The sequence below is a fragment of the Gopherus evgoodei genome, chromosome 3 (genome assembly GCF_007399415.2).
Source record: "Gopherus evgoodei ecotype Sinaloan lineage chromosome 3, rGopEvg1_v1.p, whole genome shotgun sequence".
NCBI lineage: Eukaryota > Metazoa > Chordata > Testudines > Testudinidae > Gopherus > Gopherus evgoodei.
This window is the reverse complement of record NC_044324.1, coordinates 221,838,909-221,864,118: the sequence shown is the minus strand read 5'-3', so window position 1 is coordinate 221,864,118 and position 25,210 is coordinate 221,838,909. Positions and strand designations below refer to the sequence as shown.

The window sequence follows — 25,210 nt, the reverse complement described above, 5'->3', positions numbered from 1 at the left end:
GTGTGTCGATGTGTGTGTCTGGGATGCTGTCTCTTTAGAGCTGGATCTCTGCAAGAGCTCATGTTGCTGCATTCTTTGGCCTTTGTTGCTCCGAATTATCTCAGCGAATCCTCTCTTCACGGCATTTCTGATTCCTTCTCCTGGATTCCGCTCAGGTGATTCTGATGGCAAAGTCCCTGTCTGTTATGTGAGCAGTTTGCTGGGTTCAGGGGGGAGGCAGCAGCTGCAGATGAGCTAGTCTCGGGAGTCAGATGAAGAGGATCTGGCTCTGTCAGGAGGGAGTGTCCATCTCGGTGTGTGCGCAAGGGCTGGGGTTCCCAGACAGTACAGTCTCAAGCTTTTCCTGGTGGGCTGCAAGATGATCCACGCTCTGCGGAGACCTTCCCTTGCAGAGGGCTGGAGAGCACTGAGTCAAGCCATTGTCTTGACTGAGAAATGACTCCCAGGACTGTGTTGATGTCGTCTCATGTCCCATGTGCTGCCCTGTCTCCTGGGCCCTCCCCTCCAGCTGTGTCTGTGTTCAGCAGAGGTGAGGAGCCAGACAGTGGTGTCTAGGCTTTGATCAGGAAACGTCACCAAATTGATAATCAGTGCAGGGGGGATGCCCGGAAGGGTGGGGGCTCAGAAGAGCTGGAAGAAGCCTCTGTGGTCGTGCGCCTTTGCTAAGTGCTGACTAGCGAGCGGGGTGGCTCTGATAGCCAGGAGAGGAGAGGGATTGGTGAGGCAGAAGCTAGGGGTCAGGGAGATTTCCTAGTAGGCTAGAACAGTCTTCCAAGAGAAGTGGTGGAAACTCCATTACTAGGCTGGATAAGCCCTTCTCCATGTTCTGCAGGGAACAGTCTCCGGTCCCCGAGGCGGCAGACTGCGTGGGCACTATTATCTGTCTCCACCCTTCATGATTCGCTGGAGGTGGAGAACCCCTGGTGTTACACCTGCCATTTAGTGTATCGAATGCACATCTCCAGCTGAGCGACTCTGCTTGCTGCCCGTCCCTCCATGCCTCTCCTGATCTCGTTGCAGGGTTCAAAGCGAGTCCTGCGATCCAATGAATACGTCCTTCCACCCGGGGGCCTGATGGAGACTGACCTGGAACTGACTTTTTCTTTACAGGTAACATGCACCTTGCTAGCCTGGATGCAGAGCACCCAGCCTCAGCAGGATCTGACGTTCCTTGTACCGCCCTGGGTCCCTTCCCGACAGCAGGGAATTCAGGGGGAACTGAGCAGGAGCCCAGTGGTGATGTCTCTGGGCGCTTTAGTCCCTGCGGGGTGCATGTGCGATGCAGGGAATGTGCAGTTGGGGTCCTAACTGTCAGCTCAGGGCTGATTGCATCTCCATGCCGCATGCCAGCTGCTCCAGGCACCTCACTCTGCCTCGCCCGTGCAGTGTGGAGCAGTTTTGTGTAAGGCCTTGGGAGGGGGGGAGTGAGCTGCTCAGGGTGGGCCGGGGCGAGGGGGCTGGAAGGAGGTTGAGGTGCAGGCTCAGGAGCTGATAGAGCTGTGGTTGCTTGAACACTTGGCCGGCCTGTGTAGCTCTCCTGCCCTGCCATGGCTGGGTGTTTTCCCTCCCCCTGTAGTACCCGCATTTCCTGAAGAGAGATGGCAACAGGCTGCAGATTATGCTGCAGCGAAGGAAGAGGTACAAGAACCGCACAATCCTGGGCTACAAGACTCTGGCTGTGGGAATCATTAACATGGCGGAGGTAAGCAGCGCTGGTGGGGACCAGCTGCGATGCCTGGGAGCTGGGCAGCAGGAGCTGCTGCTGGGAGCAGCTGGCCCAGGGGCTGCGCTGGCCTGGGAGCTCTGCCCAGCCACCAGCACTGAGTGGCTGGTCAGCGAGTGCGAGGCATCCGTGGGGGGGCGCAGGTGTTGCTGGCTGCATGCTGGGCAGCCGTCACTGCTCTGTGTTTGTCTGCCCGCCCAGGTGATGCAGCACCCCACAGATGGAGGGCAGCTTCTGGGCCTCCACAGCAACATGAAGGATGTGAGCATCCGAGTGGCTGAAATCAGCATCTACTCCCTGTCCAGCCAGCCCATTGACCATGAAGATGGCAGCGTCCCCTCCGGCCCCAAAATCAAAGCCTCGGGTACATATCTCTCAGCCCTGATGAGACGCGTGCGCTCCTCTCTCCCCACACTCAGCCTCGCTTTCCCCAGGCTCTCCTGAGACGCTCTGGGGCAGTGATGTGGGGGATACCCCATATCCCTGGCTTCTGGGCATGCTGGGTGTTTCCTGGGGGTGGGGTGGGGGGATCTGGCTCGGACGTGGCACTTGCATTTTCTGGTTTCAGATCGCTCCCCAGACATGGATAACTACTCGGAGGAGGACGATGACAGCTTCTCTTCAGAGCAGGAGGCCAGCGATGATGCTGTGCAGGGCCAGGTAAAGGCGGCTTAGCCCTGCTGCCATGGGGTCTCAGGTCACAGTGGGTCCTGTCCTCAGGAAGGGGGGATGCCTGCAAAGCCCTGGGGCAGGAGGAATGGGGCCCCCTTGGCCCAGACCCTCTCCTGCCCTGGGAATGAATGCCCAGGCCTCAGGGGAGCAGAGAACAGGGGCCTCAGGGCACTGGCTGGCCGCAGCATGCAATAGATGACGTCTCAGGGTGAAGGCCGTTGGAACACTCAGGAGCACAGGGCTGCTCTGAGCAGATGTCCTCCTTCGTGGAGCCATAGATCCCACAGTCAGAAGGGGCCGTTGTGATTGTCTAGGCTTATCTCCTGCGTGACACAGGCCAGAGAACTGCCTTGAAGAAACTCCAACTTGAACTAAAGCGTCACTGTTAGAAAAACGTCCCAGCTTCTAGTGCTGGAGAACTCCCTCTAATCCCGGGTCAGTGGTTCTAGTGGCTCATTACACTCACTGGTAAACATCTGCGCTGTATTTCTGGTCAGAGCTTATCTAGCTTCAGTGTCCAGCCCTGGGACGGTGCTAGACCTTTCTGGGCTAGACTGAAGAGCCCATTATTAAGTACTGGGCTCCCATGTAGGCACTTTCAGACTGGGATCGAGTCAGCCCTTAGCCTTCTCGTCGATCAGCTAAACAGATTGAGCTCTTTGATCTATCGCTCTAAGGCAGGTTTTCCAGCCCTGCATCATTCTCATGGGTCTTCTCTGACCCCTCTCCAATTTATCAACATCCTTCCTACATTGTGGCACCAGACCTGGAGACAGGAGTCCAGCAGTGGTCACATCAGCGCCAACCACAGAGCTAAAGGCCTGGTCTACACTATAGAGTTGGGTTGACGTACGGCAGCTCTGTAAGCGTCCGCCCTACAATGGAGCTCCCACTGATGTAACGCTCCTGCTGCACCGACTCAGTGAGGCCACCTGCGAGAGGCTTAGCACTTACGTCAAGAGGGTTTGGTCAATGCAGTGTCCGTGTAGACGCCGCGTTGCTTACAGCGATTCCTGCTGCCTTTCAGAACCCGTCCCGCAGTGCCCCACACGGGCAGTTCAGTCGGCGCAAGTGCTCCTGGTGAGCATAGTGTGACATAACTTAGGTCGACGTAATTCTGTAGTGGAGACTTGCCCACGGTAACCTCTCTGCTCCTGCTCCCAGTGTCACCTGGCTGTGATGCTGGGCTGGCATTAGCCCCCTCAGCTGCAGAGTCACACTGGGAGCTTGTGCTCAGCAGAGTATTCGCGACACCCCCCAAGTGTGTGGCTGAGGAGTATCCTGCGGAGCTGCTGTTCATGACAGCCAGGCTTCCTGCCGGGAAAGGAGCATGGTTCAGCTGTGGGCCTCACCTTGAGCTGCTCCCCACGAGGCCCTGGGCATCTGTTCCAGGACCCTGCTCCGGGGAGCCCACGTCTCCCTTCTCACGGGCGTGGCAGGCTCTGCAGTGACAATGGGTCACGTGAACTGCAGCAGGCCACAGACCAACTGGCTCCTAGAAGTCTGTCTGTTCTTCCCCCATGCCCTGGGTTGGGTCACGGGCAGCTCAGCCTCTAAGCGGTGTGGGGCAGGACATGTGTGGGTCTCAGGTGCTGCACGAGCAGGGGAGCTATCCCCTGAAGTGGCAGGGTGCACCGTACAGATCAGTCTGGCTCTGGCCGTGCGCAGTCTGCAGGGGGTGTGGGTGGCAGCTGATGGTCATGGAACAAAGTGGGGAGCAATCAGTGAGCACTGGCCAGCTGGGAGATAACAGGCTTGTGCTCCGGCCCGGCCAGCTTCTGGGCGTCACCTCAGAGGGCCCTATGCTGGCCGGGAGCCTTCTGGAAAGACGGGTGCCCCCACCATGCTGTGCCCTTCTGATGTGCTGCCGTCTCTGGCCTTTTAGGATCTGTACGACGAAGAGGATGAAGTGAGGAAGCCGAAGAAAGCCCGGAGGAAAATGATCAGAACCACGTCCCTGAGCAGAGTAACGTCCGCATTTCTTGTGTTAGCACAGGAGTGCTGGGAGTGGGGCTGGGTCCAATCCCCGCGGGAGGCCCAGCAGGGAGCCTCCGCAGCACTTCCCCAGCAGGAGGCGCTGTGAGCTCTGGCTGAGGTGGAGCTGCCCCTTGCCCCGCTCTCAGTGAGCAGCTGGAGGGTAGCGGTGCAGGGCGCTGTGCCCCTGGGGGAGAACTCCTCACAGTGCAGTGATCTCGCCCGCAGGCTGTGAGCGGTGTGTAGCTCAGGAGAAAGTGGCAGCTGTCCCACACTGGTGTGTGAGGGTGCCCATCCCTGGGGGGCCATTGACTTGGTCCTGTGGCTCAGTCCTTTCTGCCCTGCTCCCTGGTGGAGCCTGTGCCGCCGTGGGAAGACTGATGTGAAGCGTGCGGTACGGCCCATTGCCGTGAGGGCAGCCGCGTTCCCCGCACACACATCCCTGGCTCAGAGCACTTGGAGGTTTGCAGGGTGCATTCCCCAGCCCTCTGCTCTGCCTACCCACAGAGCTTCTCTGGCCCCCCGGCACTGTTGGAGCCCCTCTCACCTACCCTAACGTGCCCTGGAAGCCAGGGCCAGGCTGTTCTAGCTGAGCCCCAGGGAGCAAAGGGACCGGCCCATGGGCACACAGGACGTCTGGTAGAGAGGAGACTCGAACCTAGGTCTCCTAGCCTTGTTGTTACTGTTGTTGCTACCGAAAGCAAAGGAAATCTGGCTCTCCCTCTCCCCGCACCTCCGGAGTCCTCAAGGTCACGTCTTGTCCATCAGTCTGCCAATGCGCCAAAACCCAGCCAAGCTCGGCATGGGCAATTCTGCTCCTGTGTCTCCTAGTCAGTGTCAGAGGGCTGTCCGGACCTTTGCCCCTTAAGAAGGGGTGGCCAACCCAAACCAGTTAAGAGCTCTGCCCTTGGGATGGCTTTGGGGAGGCCGGGGGTGCAGTGGCTGCTGCTGGCCCCTGTGCTCAGGAGGGGAAGGGTCTGGGGGCTGTGCTGCAGGAGAGTTTTCCACATTTATTCCAAAAGCCCCGCTAAAAATGAAAAAGAGCCGGGGGGCTGTGTCTCTGCACAAGGCTTGCATGGCTGCTTTGCAGAGGTTCCTTTGTGTGTGTGTGTTGTGTCCCTTTTCCCTCCAGTCTGTCTTTGTCTGGGGAGCTCTTTGAGTTTGGCTGCGTCTCTCTGTGTTTCGCTAATGACAATAGCTCATAAGCCCGGAGGTGCTGACAGAGCCACTATTTTGAGGCTGTGGAGGGGGCCCACCTCTCCCCACGTGGGGCACCGTGGAGCCATGAGTTCAGCACACGGCACAGCGAAAGCAGGGGCGGCTGGGGAGTAGCAGTTCCCTGGGAACTTCACGTGTTTTCCTCTGTCCTTTCCTTCCAGCAACCGAACTTCAAGCAGAAATTCGTTGCTTTGCTGAAGAGATTTAAAGTGATGGATGAGGTGAGAAAGGGTGGGTCCATCCCTGTCTGACACCTGGCGCCAGGAGGACTAGCACCTTCGGATCAGTCTGGGGAGCCAGGGGGCCATAAAAAGGTGCTGGGGCGAGGGGGCAGAGAGGAGCAAGCGGGGGGCAGGGTCTTGGGGGAAAGAGGTGGCGTGAGGGCATGGGGGAAGGGGCCACAATTTGTGCTCCAGTGGCCCCCCCGCACACACACTTTTAGGAAGCTCTTGAACCAGTCCCTTGGCTCTGTCCTGACAAACCCAACATGCAGATGTGTTCGAGCCCAGCGGTGCCCCTCAGGGACACATTGTCCACCCCATGGAAAGCCCATTCCGGCCCCAGGTGACGAGGGCAGCACACTGGCACGAGTCAGGAATCCCCAGGGGGAGATTCCTGGCCGGCTCTTTGTAGCCTGAAGGGAAGGCACTTGTGGACAACCTGCTAGCAGAAGAGCCTGTACGTGACCTGGGCAGAGCGTTGGGGGTTGACTTTCCAGCCTCCACAGGAGTGCAGCCAGCATGGCTGAGGGCATCTCCTAGTGCTTTCAAGTCCCAAAATCCCAGCATTTGTGTTTCACAATGTCTGAGAACAAAGTGAGGGGAAAATTGGTAGCTTAACAACCTCAGCCCATCTGTCTGTGGTTTGGAAGAGCTCTGGTGCCTCAGGGGCTTGGAACAGGAGCTTAACTTTCGACCAAAGGATAGTGCTGGGCCCTGAGAGGTGCCTTTTGCCCTCCCTGTGACCCTTCCCACCCTGGTTTGGCCAAGTTACAAGACACTAAATTGCCATTTGCACATGCTCAGTTGAGCTTGCTCCAGAAATCTCAGAAAATTCCATGTGCACTGTGCATGCTCCTCAGTCCCCCTGAGGCCGCCCCAAGATCCAGAGCCACCCTCGTGGGGACACTGAGACTGGGTCCTCCTGCTGCTGCTGCTCATCAAAATGCCCTTTGACCTAGGGGAGATGATGAGGCAGGAGCCCCGAGTTTGACTTCTGCTGAGGGCTGGAGTTAATGGTTCAGGTCCCTTCAAGCTCTTGTTACTGAGCACAGCTGCTGTCCCTAGAGGGGAGGGAAGTGTCAGCCACCCCGGGGACAGGAGCAGTAACTCTGGGAGGTACAGGGTCCTTCCTGGCAGAGCTCTTCCATTTGACAGCGCATACCTGCCCCTTAGCAGCAGGGCCTGGGCTAGGCTGTCTGTAGAATGAGGCTGTGGCTGGATCTGTAACCACTGCTCAGGGTGTTATGCATCCCCCCATGGCTGGCCTATGCATGATGACAACCTACTGCTGCTAGTAATGTAGGTACTCCTTCAGCTCAAGTGGCTGAGATCTACGTGCTAGTGCCGGCAGGCTGGGGCTCAGGCTGGAGGGAAGCCATTACGGCTGCACATAACAGAATTTGAATTTTCCCTTTCAACACCTGTGTGGAAGGAGGTTGTCGAGATTGCTGGGTCTGACGCTTCGCAGGCAGGAAGCGCAAGAAGTGCCCACAAAGGAGGGGGCTGGGCCTGGCTGGGCTGCCCCCTGCTCAGCAAGGGGCTGCCTCTGGGCCTGCAGCCCTCAGTCGCATTGCCCGTTATCTGCCCTATTGCATTTCCGTCTGGTGTCTGCGCTGACGTCCACTGTCACCCCCCAGGGCTCTGCCTTTGCCTGAAACTTCTCCACCATTGCTGCGCCGCCAGGTTCAGCTCCACCAGTGGCAGCCGCTGGTGTTTAACCACGTCTCGGCTTACCCGGCTGGGAGCAGCCTACATGGCACCGCGGCTCCCATACGGGAGGAAATGGGGGCTGCCTCAGTGGTGGGAATGAAGGGAAAGAATAAGGGGAAAGGCTAGTCTAGGCAAGGGCTTTGGCTCTCAGCTGTTCTGGCTCCTAGGCTGGTTTCTCCCATGTCTTATGTTCTAAAGCTCATGCTTCAGGGTTCCAACTGGCCCCCAGCAGGGGTCAGGAAGGGATCTCCCCCACCCCTCAAAAGTATTCTGGGGTGGTTGTTTTTTATCTCCTTCCTCAGAAGCCATCAGGGATGCCCATGGCTAGAGATGGTTGAGGTGGGAGAGGCAGCACCGAGCAACCTCTCTCAGGTGCTGGGCTGGCTCATGTGCTCGGGGTCTGGCTGATCACCAGATGTAGGGTCAGGAAGAAATTTCCCCCTGGGTCACATTGGGAGTGACCTTGGGGATTTTCACCTTCCTCTGCAGCATGTGGGTGCAGGTCACTTGCCAGGACTATCTGAGTCTAACTCACCGACTCATTTCCCTGCCATTGTAGGGGGCTGGGTCAGTTCCCCTGTTCTCTGTCTCTGGCACGTGACTGTCTAGTCTCCTGGGGCTGAAGCACTTTGGTCTAATTCCAGCTGGGTTTAGTGCCTGGGTGCTGGAGGGAGTGACCTGTGATCTACAGGAGAACTGGCAGGATGATCTGGTGGTTCCTTCTGGCCTTAGGCTCTATAACTGATTTTGGGGTGTCTTAGCTTGTTCTGCCCAGCTGGGGAAGCTGCATTGTCACAGCCAGGTCAGGAGCAGCCAGACCTAATAGTCAGAGTCTGAAGTCACAAGAAGTTGTCGGCTTGGCCAGGATACCAGAGCATCAGAAGCAGAAGACAAACTGGTGATCAGAACCACCAGTCAGGAAATACCAGGGGGTCAGAGGCAGGAGACAAACTGGTGATCAGAACCACCAGTCAGGAAATACCAGAGGGTCAGAGGCAGGAGACAAACTGGTGATCAGAACCACCAGTCAGGATACCAGGGGGTCAGAGGCAGGAGACAAACTGGAGACCAGAACCACCAGTCATATGCCAGGAGTTATTCGGGGTCGGGCTGCCAGGAAATCAAGCCAGAGGCCCACAGTCCACAACAGGCCAGAGCCCAATTCAGACAGCGTCCTGTTCCTGGCTTAAGTAGGGCTAGCAAGCCAATCAGCTGCCCTGGGACTCTGCCAATAGGACTGTAGGGGCGAAGTCTCAAACTGGGGCTGAGTATCATGGGTCCCAGGTAACCAGTCATCAGCAGGCTGCCAGGTGGAGGGTTGGAGCGTGGCTGCTCCTATAAATGCTGCTGTGGGTCATGACACAGCAGAGTCTCAGCTCTGGTCATTTCGCCCACAGTAATAATCTCACTCTGTCTGTGTCTCACATGGCAATAGCAGCTCCCTAGTTCTTTTTTTTTTTTTTTTAAATATGGAGCTATACCGCTCTCCCAGAGCTGAAAGGGACCTTGAAAGGTCATTGAGTTCAGCCCCCTGCCTTCACTAGCAGGACCAAGTACTGATTTTGCCCCAGATCCCTAAGTGGCCCCCTCAAGGATTGAACTCACAACCTTGGGTTTAGCAGACCAATGCTCAAACCACTGAGCTGTCCCTCCCCTTGATTCACATGCTGTTTACCACACACTTCCTGAGCGCAGGTGAAAAGGCTAAAGCAGCGTGGACCAATCAAAGGTGCCCCAGCTGGATGTCTCCCCAGAGCCCATTCCCTGCTGGGGGTGGTCATCACCCTTTGTTCATGAGCTTGTAGCCAATGTCCAAGCCCGGAACACATCAGAGTGAAGGTTGCCATGCAGAGAGGGGGCAGAAATGGACAGGGTTGTGTGTCTTCACAACATTTGGCTCCCTACGTTTGATTCTCTGGGTTGAGCTGGCAGGTAGAACCAGTTGAGGGCATTTTGCTGGGAGAGGAGAAGGTGTTCGGTTGTGTTTTGTGCCATGTAACCTTCCGTTTCTTCTCAAAGAACTTCAGTGTCCCTGGGCAGCCTCGGCCTGCTGCCTTCCTTAGTGCAGAGGGCCTTGGAGGGGGAATGCTGGAATTGATGGCTCCCAGAGGGTTGTATGGGGTGCAGAGCTGGCCGGCCTGGTCTGGCCTGAGCGACAGCAGGGCTCGGTGGAGGACTTCTCAGATACTCCTGCGACTGGTTGTCCCTTTGTGAAGCCAGATCTGGTTGGTTGCTTGACAACAGGCAGGGTATTCTCCCTTTTGCTAGTGGGTGTTTTGGCGATTACCATGGTGTCTCCATTCCGTAAGGAGACAGTCGGAGAGCCCCCAAAAGGCAGACCAGTTTGTTTGGAAATTACTGCATTGGGGTGGGTCTCAGATGGCTTTGTCCTTCCCAAGTGGCCTCTTGAGCGGAGCAGAGTGGCTGGTTTGGGAGGAGTCTGCTAAGCCCTGGGATTTCCTTGCCAGCACTTGGTATCCAGTGAATTTGGATCTCTGCCAGAGCAGGTGGGTTCCAGGCTTTATTTGGTTTGACTTCAAGGCCTGGAGACTCAAGCGTGAGGAGGCTGTGGATTCCTAGGTGGCTGAAGGACTCTGCCGTGTCTCTTCAGGGTACATGATGAGCCTATTATGGGGAGGCGATCACTCTCCCACGAACTCTGTAGCTCATTTTGACTGAAGCCAGCCCCTGCCTGGCTTTTTGCTGGCTGGGTCAGTCCTGTGCGCGCGGGCTGTGGGTGTTAGTCTGGTGGCTTCGGCTCTCGAATGGGGTTGGAGTTAGAGGCTTGGGCCCTCCAGCCCTTGGCCTCATTGGTTTCAGAAGAGTTAGTCCTTCCCATGAGAGGCAGAGCACGTACGGTCTTGCTTGGCCGCTGGTTTCAGACCTCCCTGGGGGTGGATGGGCAGTCTCTTGTCCCGTTTGTGGGCTGCATTTGATACGTCCATCTGGAAGACAAAGGCAGGTGTCTTCAGGACAGAGGAGATACAGCTTTGTGCTAGGCACATGCCAGGGCTATATCCGTGGAGACAGGAAATTAGTCAGCAGTGATGGTGGAGTGGCCACGGAGGAGCGCGTGCGGGGAGGTGTCTACGTTAGGACAGGCCAGGACGCACGGGGGATTGGCCTCGTTTCCCCTGAGGCAGGCCCAGCTGTGGGCAGTGACTGAGTGGCTAAGGGGAGCTGCGCTCGGGCCCCCGCCCCTTTCGTCCCTCGAGTGTCTCTGTCGGCTGCTCCATGAGGACAGGCAGGCCCTGGTGGGGGGATGGCCTGGAGGCGTGTCTCCAGAATGCTCCGGGAGTCTCAGAACAGGCCGTAGCCTGGACCTTGCCCTGCCTATGTCATTGGAGAGAATCCAGTTGCCTGGGCCAGGCAGGGACAGATCAGAGCGGAGATCCCCACACTAGGTGAGCGCCAGCTCTTCCTCCCATCCCTGCTGCCAGGCCTGTGGGGCTGTTCCTCTCCAGAGAGCACGCAGGGGAGGGAGCGTTGCTGTGACCTGTGCTTCTCTGCCGCAGGTTCTGGACTCTGACCCGGTGGGTCAGACCCAAGAAGTGGAGGAGGACCTGGGGCTGCTCTACGACAGCTTGGAGGAATGCAACAACAGTGACAGCGGCCCCGAGCTGGAGGATAACGAGAGCGTGCGCAGTACCCCCAAACCCACCCTGAGGTGAGAGCAGACAAGAGAAATGCAGACACATCATATGTCGTGTGCTGGGCCAGGCACCAGCAGAGCTCCCCATGCTGTGCCCCAGGGCCGGGCACAGCTGGGGCTAGTTCCCCAAGGGCAGTTACACTCTCCTCTACCCCATCTCCCAACTAGAGCCCCAGGCAGTGCTTTCCTTTCTAGAAGTGCTCCTGGGTTCCTTGCCGGCACAGAGCCAGCAGCTGGAAGGCCTGTCGTCCCCTTTGATTCATGGGAAAGCTTGGAGAGGAAGCTTCCCAGACTGCCGCTGCGCAGCGCCAGATGCTGACCTTGGACTGGGCAGGCGGACAGGGGAGTTGTGTAACAGCTGGAGCGGCACAGTACCTGGCTAGAAGTCGCATTGCCTGCGGAGTGCATTTCCTGCGTCTCCTGGAGAGCCAGCTCAGAGCAGGACCAACAGACTCGCTTGCTGCCGGATGGGACGGAGGGAGGGAGCATGTGCACTGGTCCCCAGGGAGGAAGGAGCCCTGTCATCCCTCTGCCCTGTGGGGGACACACACTGTCTACATTGCAGCTGCCAGTGACCCCCCAGCCTGGCACACAGACTGGTGCTAGCTCTACTCAAGCAAGTGTGCTAAGAATAGTAGTGCGGATGTTGTGGCTCTGGCAGCAGCCTGGCTCTGAACTCGGGGGCTAGCAATGGCCGCCCCACTAGTGGGAGCGTGCTAGCGGGGTCTGCCTGGGCTGGGAAGCAGATGTATATGTCAGTAGCTGGGGACTTTCTCATCATTCATAGATGTATCGAGTCCTCTGCTGAACCCCGCTGAGCGCCAAGCCTCACATTGTGTCAGTGAGTTCCACAGGTTAGCTAGCTGGGCATTGTGTGAACAAGTGTGGCCTTGTGTCAGTTAGAAATTAGCTCTCTTTGGTGTCAGTGACTGTCCCCGGTTCTGGCCGTGCTAGGGAGCAATGGACTTAGCTTCTCTATCCCATTCACTCTTCTGGGCGCATTTGTCATGGCTGCGCAGCCCTGAGCCTTGCCATCTCTGCTGACCTCCCAGAGGGTGGCTGCCCATCTCTGAACCCCTCTATTTCTGCGGTTACTCCACAGCTGCACACGCTTTCGAAGGAGGCCAGCTGAGAGATAGGGTATGGTATTGAATCACACAGCCCCAGGCCAGCAGGACCACTGGGATCAGAGCATGGGCCACAGACTGGCCCCCAGCCATTGCCAGAGCAGAGCTTTTAGAAAAGCAGCCAACTTGACTGAAGACTTGCCCGTGACGGGGAATCCAGCATGACCCTGAGTGAATTGTTCCAAAGGTTCATTTCTCTCTCTGCTAGTTGCCTTCCAGTCTGTTTGTCCATCTTCAGCTTCCAGCTACTGGATGGTGCTAGGCCAGAGGCCGCTACAAACGATCTGTTCCCCTTGTCAGGGCTTAGACTGTCACCAAGTCCCCCCTTCACCTTCTCTTGGCCAAGCTAAATAGCCAGAGTTGCCAGAGTCTGTCCCTGAGAGCCAGGTGTTTTCAGCGTTGGTTTTCGTCTCGTTCCTCACATGCCCGACTCCTTTGTTTTCCCCTCTGGCTGCGCAGCCTCTGCTGAGGAGTGTCCGGCGAGCTGCCCACGGTGACACCCAAGGCTCTCTCTGGGGGGTGCCAGGTGCCTTTGCCTCTCACTTCATGACTCTGACTTCCTGAATCACCTCTTGTGGGGGGCTCTGCTGCAGGCGAAGCACTGCCCCCAGGCTGTTCTCTTTTCCCCGCTGCGTGGTCGACCTGCTCAGAGTGCCGTAGTGGGTTGGGGAGGGTGATTTCCCCTAGCAGCAGCCGTATGGCTTTGTTCCTAGTACACGGAGTTCAGCTGGGTTTTACCTGGGATTGAACTCAGGCTCCAGGGTCTGCAGTTCGCAGGATCGTACGACAGGCTTTTGAAGAGATGACGGCGACGTTTGCTGTTCTCCAGGGCACTGACACTGGCTTTAATACGGCTCCTCTTTTTATTACTGAGTCAGCTGCTCCATGGTTAAGCCCTTGGATGAAGCTGAGGACATTTTGCTCATAGGTTCAGCAGTGCTGCTCTGTATGTGGAAACCATGTCCTAGATGTCTTGGGTCACGTTCTGCCTCTTCGATAGCCACGGGGCAGGAGGCGGTGTTGGTTTTGGCCCCCTAGTCCTGTGCCCTGGGCTGCTTCTCAGCTTGTTTTAGCCAAGTCTTTAGAATGCGTTGTCGCAGCTGCCAGCCCTTTGGCTGCACACCACATCTGTCCAGCTGCGCTGGGATTCCTGGATCTCCATCAAGTCCCCACTTCCCTCTAGATCTGGGACTCCAGATACCAGCTCCCTTTGCCTGGAGCTTGGGCCTCCGCCAGCCAGCCACGTCTTTGTCAGCTAATTGCTGTGGCTTTAGTAGAGGATGGAGCAGACGGTGCTGGGAGCCTCCAGAGCTGGCCTGCCTGTGGTTCCTGGCCATTCCTTCCTGCCACGTGTTCACTGGGAAGATCTTCTCTAGCCAAGCCGAGCAGCTGTGGGGGCACTTCAGGAAGAGCCTCATGATCTCGTGGGGTTCGGGCAGCCAGTGCTCTGTACCCACAGTCAGCTAGTCTAGTCTCTCGAGCTGAGGGACTAGCAAGAGATCTGCCCGGGGCTTGTCTCCGCTGCCAGTCATAGGCAATCATCCAGCTGCTGCATAGCCCCGGCATTGGCAGTCTGGAATGCCCACCGGCAGAGTGGCTGCAGGAGCCGGGGCGCGAGCCTGCCTTGTGAAAGGGGTCGACGAATTTCTGACTCTCAGGTCATTAAGCTCTGGGCCAGGCTGCCCAGGGAGGCAGTGCAATCCCTGTCACTGGCAGTCTCTAAGGCCAGGGATGGTCTGGGGTTACTTGGCCCTGCCTCAGCGCAGGGGGCTGGACTCGGCGACTCTCCAGGTTCCTTCCAGCCCATATGTCTGACTCTGCATTGGTGTAGGTCACCGACCACAGGGGGTGTTGATCTCAGCTGTGTGTTCCCAGCTTTCTGATTGGGGTGGGGTGATCTTGGCTCACGTTAAACACGGTGCTGTCTGGGAACAGAGAGGTGACCCCAGTACCCCCTGTGCATGGGATGTAGCCTTGGCAGCCCCGGAGAGCCCCAGCTATGGGAAGGAATCAGACCCCAAAGGCTTTACGTCATCCAGCGACAGGTCCCTGAGGCGCCCGACAGCTCTGTTGTGTATGATGGCCGGGGGCTGTCCCCCTGCTTCGCTGTACCAGCCCCCTGCCCCCGGGCTGCCTGCCCACCTTCCTGGAAAGCACCACTGTATTGCAGGCCTGCAGGCAGTGCAGCCCCATGGCGTGTTCCCTTCACACCAACACTCCCCCTCTCAGAGCTGCGCGGCTGCACCATCTCCTGGGAGCAGCCCGGGCGCTGGTGATCCTCACCCGGCCTGGGGATCCGCATTCTCTGCCAGCCAGGAGTCCAGCCAGCCCCTGGGCACTGCAGGGTCTGGGAGACGTGGCACCAGTCTGAGGTGTGAGCACGCATCAGGCTCCCTCAGACAGTCCCAGTACGGGAGGGTGGGAGTAAACCCGCAGGGAACCGGCCCTTCCTTGGTTGCCAGCCCTGCGCGCCACCTCTGGGAACCGCAGGTCCCCAACTCAGTCCAAGTCTCCCCCCAGACACTGGCCCAGTGTGAGTCTGAGGGCAGAATCCCTGGGCCCTCAGTGTCGTCCCTTTGCTGCTCAGTTCCCGGCGCTCTCTGGTTCAGTGTGTCGAGGGGACAAGCTCCCGTCCCTGCAAGCTTCACCCTCTCCCCTGGGGACGCTGGGCTGGGCCAGTGCCGAAACGAGTGGGGGCCTGTCTGTGGTGCTGTGTGCTGGGAGAGGCTGAGGCAGGCTGAGTGGGGGTCCTGGTGTCCTCGTGTCTCTCATCTCGTCCCCGTCTGTCTCCTTGTGCGTCTGTCTCTCTCCTGCAGGCGTTTCTTTGAGGGCGTCTCTCACTCAGGTTCCCAGACTGAGATCGGCAGTCTGCATGGCCAGAAAGGGCAGGAACAGGAGTCCGGCAGCCCTGTGAGTCACACCTCTGCCTCCTCGTCCTCCCTCCAGCCGCCAGGCCAGCAGCCTGTGGGCCTGGGGTGTCTCACCGGGAGCCAGGCCTGCCAGGGAGGTGTCTGTCACCTGCAAGGGTCACTCTGCGCTGCGTTTCCTTCTCCTTTTCTCTCTCTCCTGGGCACAAGCAGCGTCCTCTCCCAGCACAGCCAGACGGAGTAGGAGTGCTCTCGGGGGACACTGTCGGGGGGACAGAGGAGTGGTGGGAGCTCTGGGGTGCAGGCTGCCCCACGCACATGTGTTGGGGGCCACGCTCAGGGCTGCCCTGGGATGCTCTGGTGTAGACTCTGGTTCCCCCTTCCCAGGGACAAGCAGAGAAGCGAAAGGCTGGAGCGCCACGGGCCCTGGAGGAGGTGGGCATGGAGGTGGTAGCCGCGGTGAGTATCCGTGCTGGTGGGCGGCCACGACTGAGCCCAGGATGTGTGGCTGGCTGAGGCTTTTGGGAGGTGTCCAGGCACCGGAGCTCAGGGAGCGAGCTGCTCCCTTGGGTGAAGGGAATGCTGCCAGCCAGGGGGAGGGGGCAGACGTGGGCAGGGAGCTGAGAGGAAGGATGGTCCACAGGCTCCCTACGGGCCCCCCACAGAGCCTCTGGGCCCCCATCTAGTAGGGCCGACAGCCCGGCTCTGTTTGGGGCCACCCGATGCCGAGTGCTCAGGTCCCATGGTGATGGGGTCAGAGACGTGCTGTAGCTAGGTGGTGGAAGGGCAGAGTGTGGGGGGGGCAGGGCAGGGAGGAGGCCTGTCTCAAGGAGACTGGCTGTGGGACCATCAGCCCCTGGGAAGGGGTCCCGGGCCCTGGTGTGTCTCCTGTGTCCAGTGACTCTGTGTCCCCTCAGGTGCTGGAGGGGGAGGAGCCCTCCCCACGCCCCGGGGCGGCAGAGGCAGCCGGGCGGGAGAGCAGTGTTGACAGGCTAGCGCAACTGGCCAGCGCCGGCAAGCCCGAGCCCCCAAACGCTGTGTCACCCAGGTAAGGCAGCTCCTGGCCACAGTCCCGGCCTGCACGGCTGGGCTGGCTACGCCGGGCCCAGGCTGGGACCAGGAGAGCACGGCTGGGCCCACCATGCTCTTCTCTGGCAAGGAAAGTGCTGGTGGATCAGTCACAATGGGATGATGAGGGCCCGGCCCGGGTGCAGCCAGCCTGGCCCCGGGGGGGAGGGGAGGGATGATGGGGGCCTGGCCCGGGTGCAGCCAGCCTGGCCCCGGGGGGGGGATGATGGGGGCCCGGCCCGGGTGCAGCCAGCCTGGCCCCGGGTGGGGGGGGATGATGGGGGCCCGGCCCGGGTGCAGCCAGCCTGGCCACGGGGGGGGGGGGGGGGGCAGGGCCCTGCCCAGCCCCAGGGGGAAGGAGGGGGAGGATGGGAGCCCTGCCCAGCCCCGGGTGCAGCTGGCCCGGCCCTGGGGGTGGGGATGATGGGGGCCCGGCCCAACCCCAGAGGCAGGGGAGGACGGGAGCTCAGCCCGGCCCCAGGTGCAGCCATCTCTGGTGTAGCGGTTGTGGTGGTGTGGGTGCAGTTCTGGGGACCTGGCTGCCCCAGCCTCTGCAGCCCCAGCTCTGGGGCCAAGGCTGCTGCAGCGTAAGCTCTAACTCCTGGAGATTCTCACCCTGCAGCAAAGCTGAGAGCAGACAGGTGTGGCGGCCCCGCAGCACCTCCATGAAGGACCGGCAGAACTCGAAGGGGCAGAGCGACCGCGCTAGCAGCCTGGACAGTGAGAGCTCGCCGGACTCGCGGCACAGTGCCCAGGTCAGGCTGCAGCAGTGTATGTGCGTTGCATTCCTGCCTCTTGCAGGGCAGGGGGCGCGGTGGGGCTGGGCCCCATCTGCTCACAGCAGAGGCAGTAGGGGGCCCGGTTTGGTGCCTGCGGGACCCTGGCCTATGTGGGTGGAGAGGCCCATGTGGGAGGCGTTGGAGCAGGACAGTGGCTGGCCAGTGGGAAACCAGGGGATCCCTGCAGCATTTGATCCTGCCTGGTTGTGCTGTCTTAGGTGCCCCGGAAATCCGTCTATGATCAGCTGAACCAGATCCTGATCTCAGACGAGCAGCTTCCGGAGAGCATCGTCCTGGTGAATGTCACCGAGTGGCAAGGGCAGGTGAGGAGGGAGGGGAGCCGGGCTGCCCACCACCTGGGCAGGCTGCCTGTGGGGCCGTGGGAGGGGGCAGCCTGGTGAGGGAAGGCGGCCCCAGGATATAGAAGGTTTGCAGGCTAGGGCCAAATGTCCTTTGCCCTCGCTTGGGGGCAGCCGCTGGAGAGCAGGACCAGGATTAGCATCCGCGCCTAGGGAACAATGTGCTACACGGCAGTGCAGCAGGCGAGCAGGGGAACACATTTTGGTTCATTGAGAACAAGGAGATCCTGGCTGGAGAGGGTCAAATTGTCGATAACGGTGCGGAAAAGGCAGAAGTGCTTGGTGACGGTTTCCGTGCTGAATTTGTAAAGGAGCCAGGCTGACGTGCTTGTGTCGCATGTGGAGGATGATGTGCTTTCCAGTCCAGCAGTCACCGAGGAGCATTAAACACCATCTGCCAGGGATGAACGTTTTTAGAACAGCAGCCTGGAGAACTTGTACCCAAGAGTCTTAGCAGAGTTGACTGTGGAGATCTCTGATGCTAATTTCGAATAAATCTTGGAATACCAGGGCCATTCCAGAAGCCCGGCTGGGGGCTGGTGTTGGGCCAGTTGTCAGAAAGGCCAGGTGGGATTAGCTGGCCGGCTGCGGGCTGGTTAGCCGGCCATCAGTCCCAGGCAGTGTCATGGAGAGGCTGGGATGGGATCCAATTGCTAACGAAGGGCAGGAATATCATTAATGCAGCCACGGTGGGGTTATGGAAACCAGGTCTTGTCAAGCAGCCCTGATTCTGTCTCTGATGGGCTTACAAGTTTGGCTGGTAAAGGTCACAGCAGAGATGTACCATAGTGAGACTTCGGGACGGGGTTTGACTCAGCTCCACGCAAGGCGCCAGTTCGCAGACCTAGCCCAGCCTCACGGGCGCCCTCGTTAAAGGAGCTGCCTGGCAGAGCTCGTGAGGAGTCGTCCCTGGATGGGCGTGTGGCAGGCGGGATTCCTCAGGGCTCAGGAACATTGGCAGTAAATAGAAATCGCGGATGTTGCACTCCGGGGAGCTAGCGAGATGGCGCTGGGAGGTGATTTTACCCGTCTCCGGCATTGGCACCACGGCCAGGTCTGGTGTCTGCCATTGCAAACGTGAAGGGGGCAGAGAAGAGCTGTGGAAACGATGGGAGGGCTGGAGAAAACGTCTCACAGTGAGAGGCTGCGCCTGGGCTGCTCAGGTTGCTACAGGGGAGACCGGGGGGAGGGGGGGAGTGACTAGATCACAGTGAGTAAGTGGAGGAGAAAATGCCTGACGAAAGGAACTTCAGGGGCCCCTCCCCCAGCTGGGAGAACGGGCAGGAAGTTCGGAGTGATCACACCCTGCTGGAAATGCCCTGCCCCCATGGGAACGGAGTCTCTGGTCCAACCTCCCACCGTGCAGCACAGCTCCACGGGGGCCCTAGGGTAGGGGCCTGGCGCAGACACTCCAAAATGAGGGGCACGCCACTAGAACTGCTCCTAAAGGATGAACTGGAGCCACTGGAGGGAAGAGAAGGGACGTGTGTAAGCTCGGGCTGCCGTGGGTCCCGTGGGCTGGGCTGCCTGGAGCTGGGCTTCAGCCCCTACCTTCTCTCTGGCTTTGTCTCGACAGTACCTGAGCGAGCAGCTCCAGGCGCACAAACAACCCGTCGTCTCCACTTGGTCCGTGGCCGACGTCCAGGCTGCCTTCAACACCATTGTCGCTCGCATCCAGAGATAGTGAGTGCAGCCGGGCGGAGTCTGGCCCTGGGGGCGAGGCCTGGCCCCTGGCAGCATGGTGGGGCACAGGGCTGGCCCTGAGCTGCTTGGGGGAGGAGACTGGCTCTGGGGCTGGGGGGAGGACCTGGCCCAGATGGCACTGGAGCAGGCTCAGGGACGTGTAGTGAGGGAAGGGTTTGAAGGAGAAGCCCATGGGTGCTGGGGAGCTGATTCTGCACCATCACAGGATTGGGCCCAGAGTCCATGGGCTGGGAGCAGGGATGGGCTGTCCAGCTGGGTGTTGACGCTGGACCCTAATGATGTTGGTGTCAGTCTCAACGCTGAGAACTCATGGCTGCTCCCCGTTAGCCCCTCCACTAAGGGTCGCTGAGCAGCGAGGCGGGACACAGCAGACCTGCCCCTGGGAGGTGTGCCCTTCGTCTGGGCTCGTGGCCAGCCCGGGGCCTGAGGAGGGAGTGGGCTTGTCTCCATTCGTGGCATCTGTCCTGGCCCCTGCGTGGCTCTGAGTCTCTCAGGGGTTTCTCTTCCTTCTGCAGCTGTAACTGCAACTCTCACATGCCTCCCCCAGTCAAAGTGGCCGTGGCGGGAGACCAGAGCTACCTGAGCATCGTGCTGCGGTTCTTCGTGGAGCAGCTGGCCAGCAAGACCCCAGACTGGCTGAACTACCTCCGCTTCCTTGTGGTGCCACTGGGTAAGAGCCACCCGCTGGGAGCCCCAGTTCTGGGGCCCAGTGCCCTCTGGGGAAGTGGCTGCAGGGCCCCCCAAAGGCAGCCCATGTGCGGGAGAGGAGGCAACAGCTGGGGCATCAGCAAGCTCAGCTCCTGGGAACAGCCAGTATCTCTTCCGGGTGCGTCACTTCCTCCATCTCCTTGGCAGGCTCACACCCGCTGGCCAAGTACCTGGCGTCTGTGGATGGGAGGTACAGCGCCCTCTTCCTGGACACGGCGTGGAGGGAGCTGTTCAGCCGGGCTGAGCCCCCCAGCACAGGTGAGCAGCAGGGGCCCCCGAGCAGTGCCAGCTCTGGGCTGTGCGGGCAGCTGGCGGTGTGCTCACCTCTCCCCTTTGTTACCAGATTTGCCCAATACTTCGGGGTTCGCTCATTTATTCGGGTTACTTTGGGGGCGGGGTTCTGTCAATGTGCAGCTTGTGTCACGGAGGTTCTCATACAGAGCTGTCCTGCAGGGCCGAGGTTCCCCAGGGCTGGGTTCTTCCAGCCCCAGAACCAGACGAACACACACACGTTAACAGAGTGTGTCTGAGAGGATTGGGTTAATCAGCACTCCCAGGCTGACCCCTTAGATGTCCCTGGACTCAGCAGACTGGGGGAGCAGCACTTCTACGCTGCCACTCTCATATGTCCCGGGTTCAGCACATCCCTGTCTCCACTTTCACGGTACAGTTGTTCTGGTTGTAACCCACCTGATGAGCGAACCCCACAGGGTTTTGGCTGCAGGGATCTTTAGCTTAGCTAGGAGGAGCATCGCTGCAGAGCGAATGGCGGGAGAGAGAAGCAACCAGCTTAACCATGAACGTTATTTATTGCCTGGTGGTTACCAGAGGGGAGCCAAACAAACAAAACACTCAGAATATTCAATCAAACTTCAATTTGATGACAGAAGTCAGGTTTAGAAAACTGTCACTGATCACACGAGTCAGGGTCACAGGGCTACACCTAGGGAGCGAGCTGGGTTCTCACCACTCTGGGAAGCTTGACTCCATCGGGGGTCCCAGCTGGTGGTGGTAGCTGGGGGTCCGGAGTGCTGGAGACAGGCAGACCCCCAGCACGATCAGTCAGGAGAAGATAAGTCCCAGTGGAACTGATGCAGATTTTGGATCCAGGCATCCGAGCACTTACTTGAGCATGGGTCGGGGGTTTGTAGGGAAAGAACCATGGTTCAAGGGAGAAACTACATTTGTTTATGGGTAAGCTGATGGCTTAAGGGAGGATACCAGAGTCGTTTTGTTCAGGCTGGACACTAATTGCTGCTCAATTCCTGGCTATGGGTTGTGTTCCTTCCAGGGGGCCCACAATGCAGTTAGGCAGCTTCAGTAGTTTGGATACTAATAGAGGGTTTATTGTGAGAATTGGTCTGATCACTGCTGAGCTGGGTGTGGGCAGGCGGGTACATTAACATGTGGAGCAGAGATCCCCCATGATGCACTGCTTCCCTGCCTTTCTGATCCCAGAGTTCCCTGTGGTTCCTGCCTTGGGATCTCTGCTCTCCCTCCTGTGTGCTAATGGGGATCCCTCCCTGTCCCCTCTTCCATGCAAATGAGACCAGGGGAGTTGCCGTAATCCTGTCACCCTGGTGTTTAGGTGTCTCCTGCTTTCTGTAAGTCTTTCTTCTCATGGGCTTTGCTCCAAATAGAGGCTGGGAGGGGGGGTCTTGCGTGAGTCTGACAGGCTGGGGGCTGGGTACTGCGCCCTGGTTCCCCAAAGCACAGAGCTGAGTGGGAACATCTTGCCTCCCCAGACACCGTGGACGTCCCTGGCCGCGTGGCTCAGTTCATTGCAGGAGCCAGCCAGTCTCACCAGCTGCCCATCTCCGAGGCCATGCTGACGTACAAACAGAAGAGGTGAGAGCAGGAGTGAGTGCTCAGGCCTGGGGGCACAGGCAGTCACCCTGGACACCCCCCAGCCGTGCCAGCTGCTGCCGGGGACCCTTCCCCAGCCAAATCTGGGGCGTGGCGCTTTGAATCCCGGCTGGGTGGCCCCCGGGTTCTGCAGTGCCCCAGGGATGTGTCTGAACTAGCCGAGTGGCAGAAGAAAGAGCAGCAGGGCTGGGGGAGGGGAGGACTGGCCGAGCCCTGTGCTGGACGGGCTGGGGTCCCCCCAAGCCATGCAGAGTCTCTGGTGCAGTCCCTTCTCGGCCGCCGCCCCCCAGTGTGCGAGTGGCAGAAGCAGCTGCAGAAGCCCTGAGCGGAGATGCCCAGATAAATGCCACCCTGTGCTCTTCCCGCCCGGTCTGCCTCGGCGTGGAGTATGGGGCCCAGGCAGAGAGCAGGAGTGACCCTTCCCTCCGGGGCCTCATTTCTGATCCGAGCTCCGTGCAGCCCCGTGCGCTCCCCTGGTGCCTGTTCATGCTCCCCCCACTCTCCGGTGGGGCACCGAGAACTGTCGCGCTCTCACGCTGCTGGCCTGTGTGGGGCGTGCCCAGTGCAAGGCTCCCGCGTGCAGCCAGCTGGGTATCAGCTGTTTGCTGCCACGGAGCCTCAGCGCTTTCTGGGTCAGCTGCCAGGCGAGAGCGTGGCCGGGGACATGGGCAGCCCAGCTGCTTGGACGCTGGCGTCTGGGCTGGGCACTGGGCTCCCCGGCCTTTGCTGGCAGACCCGAGGCACTTAATCCTGCTGAGCGGTGAGGCCAGGAATGGGAGCAGCAGCGTGGCCAGCTGGGGAAAAGCCTGCAGAGCTACCTCCCAACTGGCCTCATGCAGAGAAACCCAGGGCTGGGATAGCAGGGAGAGTGAGGGGCACCGGCAGAGATAGGGGGGAGCCCGGGCAAGCAGGGGGCTGCAGGTCGGGAGTGAGGGGCACCGGCAGAGCTGGAGGGAGCCCGGGCTAGCAGGGGGCTGCGGGTCAGGAGTGAGGGGCACCGGCAGAGATGGGGGGGAGCCTGGGCGAGCAGGGGCCTGCGGGTCGGGAGTGAGGGGCACCGGGAGAGCTGAGAGGGAGCCCGGGCTAGCAGGGGGCTGCGGGTCGGGAGTGAGGGGCACCGGCAGAGCTGGAGGGGAGCCCGGGCTAGCAGGGGGCTGCGGGTCGGGAGTGAGGGGCACCGGCAGAGCTGGAGGGGAGCCTGGGCTAGCAGGGGGCTGTGGGTCGGGAGTGAGGGGCACCGGGAGAGCTGAGAGGGAGCCCGGGCGAGCAGGGGGCTGCGGGTCGGGAGTGAGGGGCACCGGCAGAGCTGGAGGGGAGCCCGGGCGAGCAGGGGGCTGTGGGTCAGGAGTGAGGGGCACCGGGAGAGCTGAGAGGGAGCCCGGGCGAGCAGGGGGCTGCGGGTTGGGAGTGAGGGGCACCGGCAGAGCTGAGGGGGAGCCCGGACGAGCAGGGGGCTGCGGGTCGGAAGTGAGGGGCACCGGCAGAGCTGGGAGGGAGCCCGGGTGAGCAGGGGGCTGCAGGTTGGGAGTGAGGGGCACCAGGCTAGCAGGGGCAATGCTAGTCCCTGGGCAGAGTGCTGGGAGGTACCAAGGCCATTTTCATGCCGTCTGTCCTTGCAGGGTTGGGGAGGGGTGCAGGGGTCAGCCCCTTGAATGGGCCCTGGAGCTGTCTTGGCCCTGGGGAGCGGGCTGGCCCTGGGGCTGTGGGTGGGGCTGGCACCCCGCCCACCAGGGCCTGGCTGTAACTGCGCGTCCCGGCAGTGCATTCACCTCTCCCTTCTCTTGGTTTGTGGCACCCAAGGAAGAGAAGCCTCTATTTTGATTTTTATATCAGGTACCTGCCCGTGGCTTGCTGCGCTGTCACCTCATTGCTTGTCCCTCCGTCCCATCTCTGTGTCTGGAACAGAACAAGTGCCCCCTTCCTGCCCCTCGGTGCCCCCTACCCGCCCTGCGGCCCTGGAGCAGGGCCTGGCCCAGGAGCTTTGCATGTGAACTCCCTTCCCTGCAGCCCCCCTGCTGCTCAGTTTGTCGCTATCCCCCTTCCTCCCCTGCCCTCCCTACTAGCCTGAGCCTGAGCTGCAGCGTCAGGCAGGTGCTGTGCATGGAGGGGATGGGGCAGCACCCAGGGCCCCAGGACAGCGGGGGCACTCGAGCCCCACAGTGCTCTGCTCCTAGTTGGGTGAACAGCTTGGGGGCTCCCCCGCCAGCCGGGAGGGCTGGGCACTGCCCTCTGTGGCGAACAACTCGGGGGCTGCCCCTGCTAGCTGGGGGGCTGGGTATTGCCTATGGGGCAGGCTGGGCACTGCTCTACATGGCGGATGACTCGGGGGCTGCCCCTGCTAGCTGAGGGGCTGGGTACTGCCTGTGGGGCAGGGTGGGCACTGCCCTACGTGGCAAATGACTCGCTGCTGCCCCTGCCAGCCAGGCATGGCCCTGCAGAAAGCCTTGCTCGGCCCGTAGGTGGCAATCCAATCTTGAAGGCAAGGCAGGGCCCTGCCCGGTACCCCGCGGCCCTGCCAGCCCCCCAGGCAGCAGCGTGGTCCCTGCGGCGGGTTTGCCGTCTGACCTTTCCCCTCTTCCCTCGCTTAGCCCAGACGACGACTCCTGCCAGAAGTTTGTGCCATTTGTTGGGGTGAGTGTCTGATGGGGGGGCACCGCACGCCAGCCCTGCCAGGCGCATGGACACGGGGGAGGGGCGGGGAGGGGGGGGCCCGGCCGGCCGCAGGGCCAAGGGAGGTGTCTAATGTCTCCCTGTCTGCAGGTGGTGAAGGTGGGGCTCGTGGAACAGTCCTTCAGCGCCTCAGGTGAGCCCGCCCTGCAGCCCAGGGCAGTGGGGCTGGCTGGCTGGTTCTGCCTCTCCCCTCTGATGGGGAACCCTGGGGGGCTGCAGCCTTCCAGGGGCCACCCCTCCCCGAGCCCTGCTGCAGCCTCGGCTGGCCAAGGGAGCTGGGAAGGTCCCAGCTACACCCCAGAGCCAGGGCACCAGGCCTGCCCAAAGGGAGACGCACCAGTGGTGGCCCTAGGCTGTGAGTGCCCATCCCACCCCAGAACAGAGCCACAGCAATGAGGTGTCATGGCCCTCTGCCCCACTGCTGCCCTGGGGATACCCCCCCGCCCCTGGCTCAGCCCCCCTCATCCCGCTAACTTGGCCCTGCCTTTCCCTCTTGCTAGTGGACTCTGATGATGCCACGGTCTGCACCAGTTCCCTGCTGAGCTCCGCACCTCCAGCCAGCACAGGGACCCCCCACAGCAAGGAGGCCATGGGCACCCCACCGCCCTCCCCGTCGGTCAGCAGCGGCCTCTCGGGGGCTGGGTGAGGCTCCGCAGGGGGACTGGGGGGAGTAGGGTTAATGTCCGCAGGCTTGTTAACCATTTCCCTCCAACAGAGCCAGCCACGCTGCTATGTCCCAGTTCCCCCCCCCCACGTTCAGCCTCCTCTGAGGCCCCTGGCCCAGAAGGGAGGGGGCCCACGCTGTGCTGTGTGGGGTACACACAGCCAGGCAGGGAGGGGCAGGGGCTGTGCCACACCCCCCCAGCCCCTGGCCCCGAGACTCTGCTTGTTA

The 25,210-nt window shown here is 60.4% G+C and overlaps 1 protein-coding gene across 5 annotated transcripts in view; it reads left to right on the top strand.

Moving 5' to 3' along the window:
* Positions 1 to 25,210, top strand: part of LOC115649307 (phosphofurin acidic cluster sorting protein 2-like) — a 115,469-nt gene that overhangs the window by 85,661 nt on the left and 4,598 nt on the right. For 4 of the 5 annotated variants that reach the window (XM_030558168.1, XM_030558171.1, XM_030558170.1 and 1 more), the window contains 20 exons: positions 1,021 to 1,110; positions 1,577 to 1,702; positions 1,925 to 2,087; positions 2,292 to 2,383; positions 4,281 to 4,361; positions 5,749 to 5,808; positions 11,034 to 11,185; positions 15,114 to 15,207; positions 15,552 to 15,623; positions 16,082 to 16,212; positions 16,855 to 16,987; positions 17,230 to 17,334; positions 18,947 to 19,053; positions 19,590 to 19,744; positions 19,930 to 20,040; positions 21,528 to 21,630; positions 23,449 to 23,481; positions 24,237 to 24,279; positions 24,409 to 24,451; positions 24,819 to 24,960. In XM_030558168.1, coding sequence (XP_030414028.1) covers positions 1,021 to 1,110; positions 1,577 to 1,702; positions 1,925 to 2,087; positions 2,292 to 2,383; positions 4,281 to 4,361; positions 5,749 to 5,808; positions 11,034 to 11,185; positions 15,114 to 15,207; positions 15,552 to 15,623; positions 16,082 to 16,212; positions 16,855 to 16,987; positions 17,230 to 17,334; positions 18,947 to 19,053; positions 19,590 to 19,744; positions 19,930 to 20,040; positions 21,528 to 21,630; positions 23,449 to 23,481; positions 24,237 to 24,279; positions 24,409 to 24,451; positions 24,819 to 24,960 — 2,036 coding nt within the window. The remainder of the gene's footprint in view (positions 1 to 1,020; positions 1,111 to 1,576; positions 1,703 to 1,924; positions 2,088 to 2,291; positions 2,384 to 4,280; positions 4,362 to 5,748; positions 5,809 to 11,033; positions 11,186 to 15,113; positions 15,208 to 15,551; positions 15,624 to 16,081; positions 16,213 to 16,854; positions 16,988 to 17,229; positions 17,335 to 18,946; positions 19,054 to 19,589; positions 19,745 to 19,929; positions 20,041 to 21,527; positions 21,631 to 23,448; positions 23,482 to 24,236; positions 24,280 to 24,408; positions 24,452 to 24,818; positions 24,961 to 25,210) is intronic. The other variant, XM_030558169.1, reaches the window with a different exon arrangement.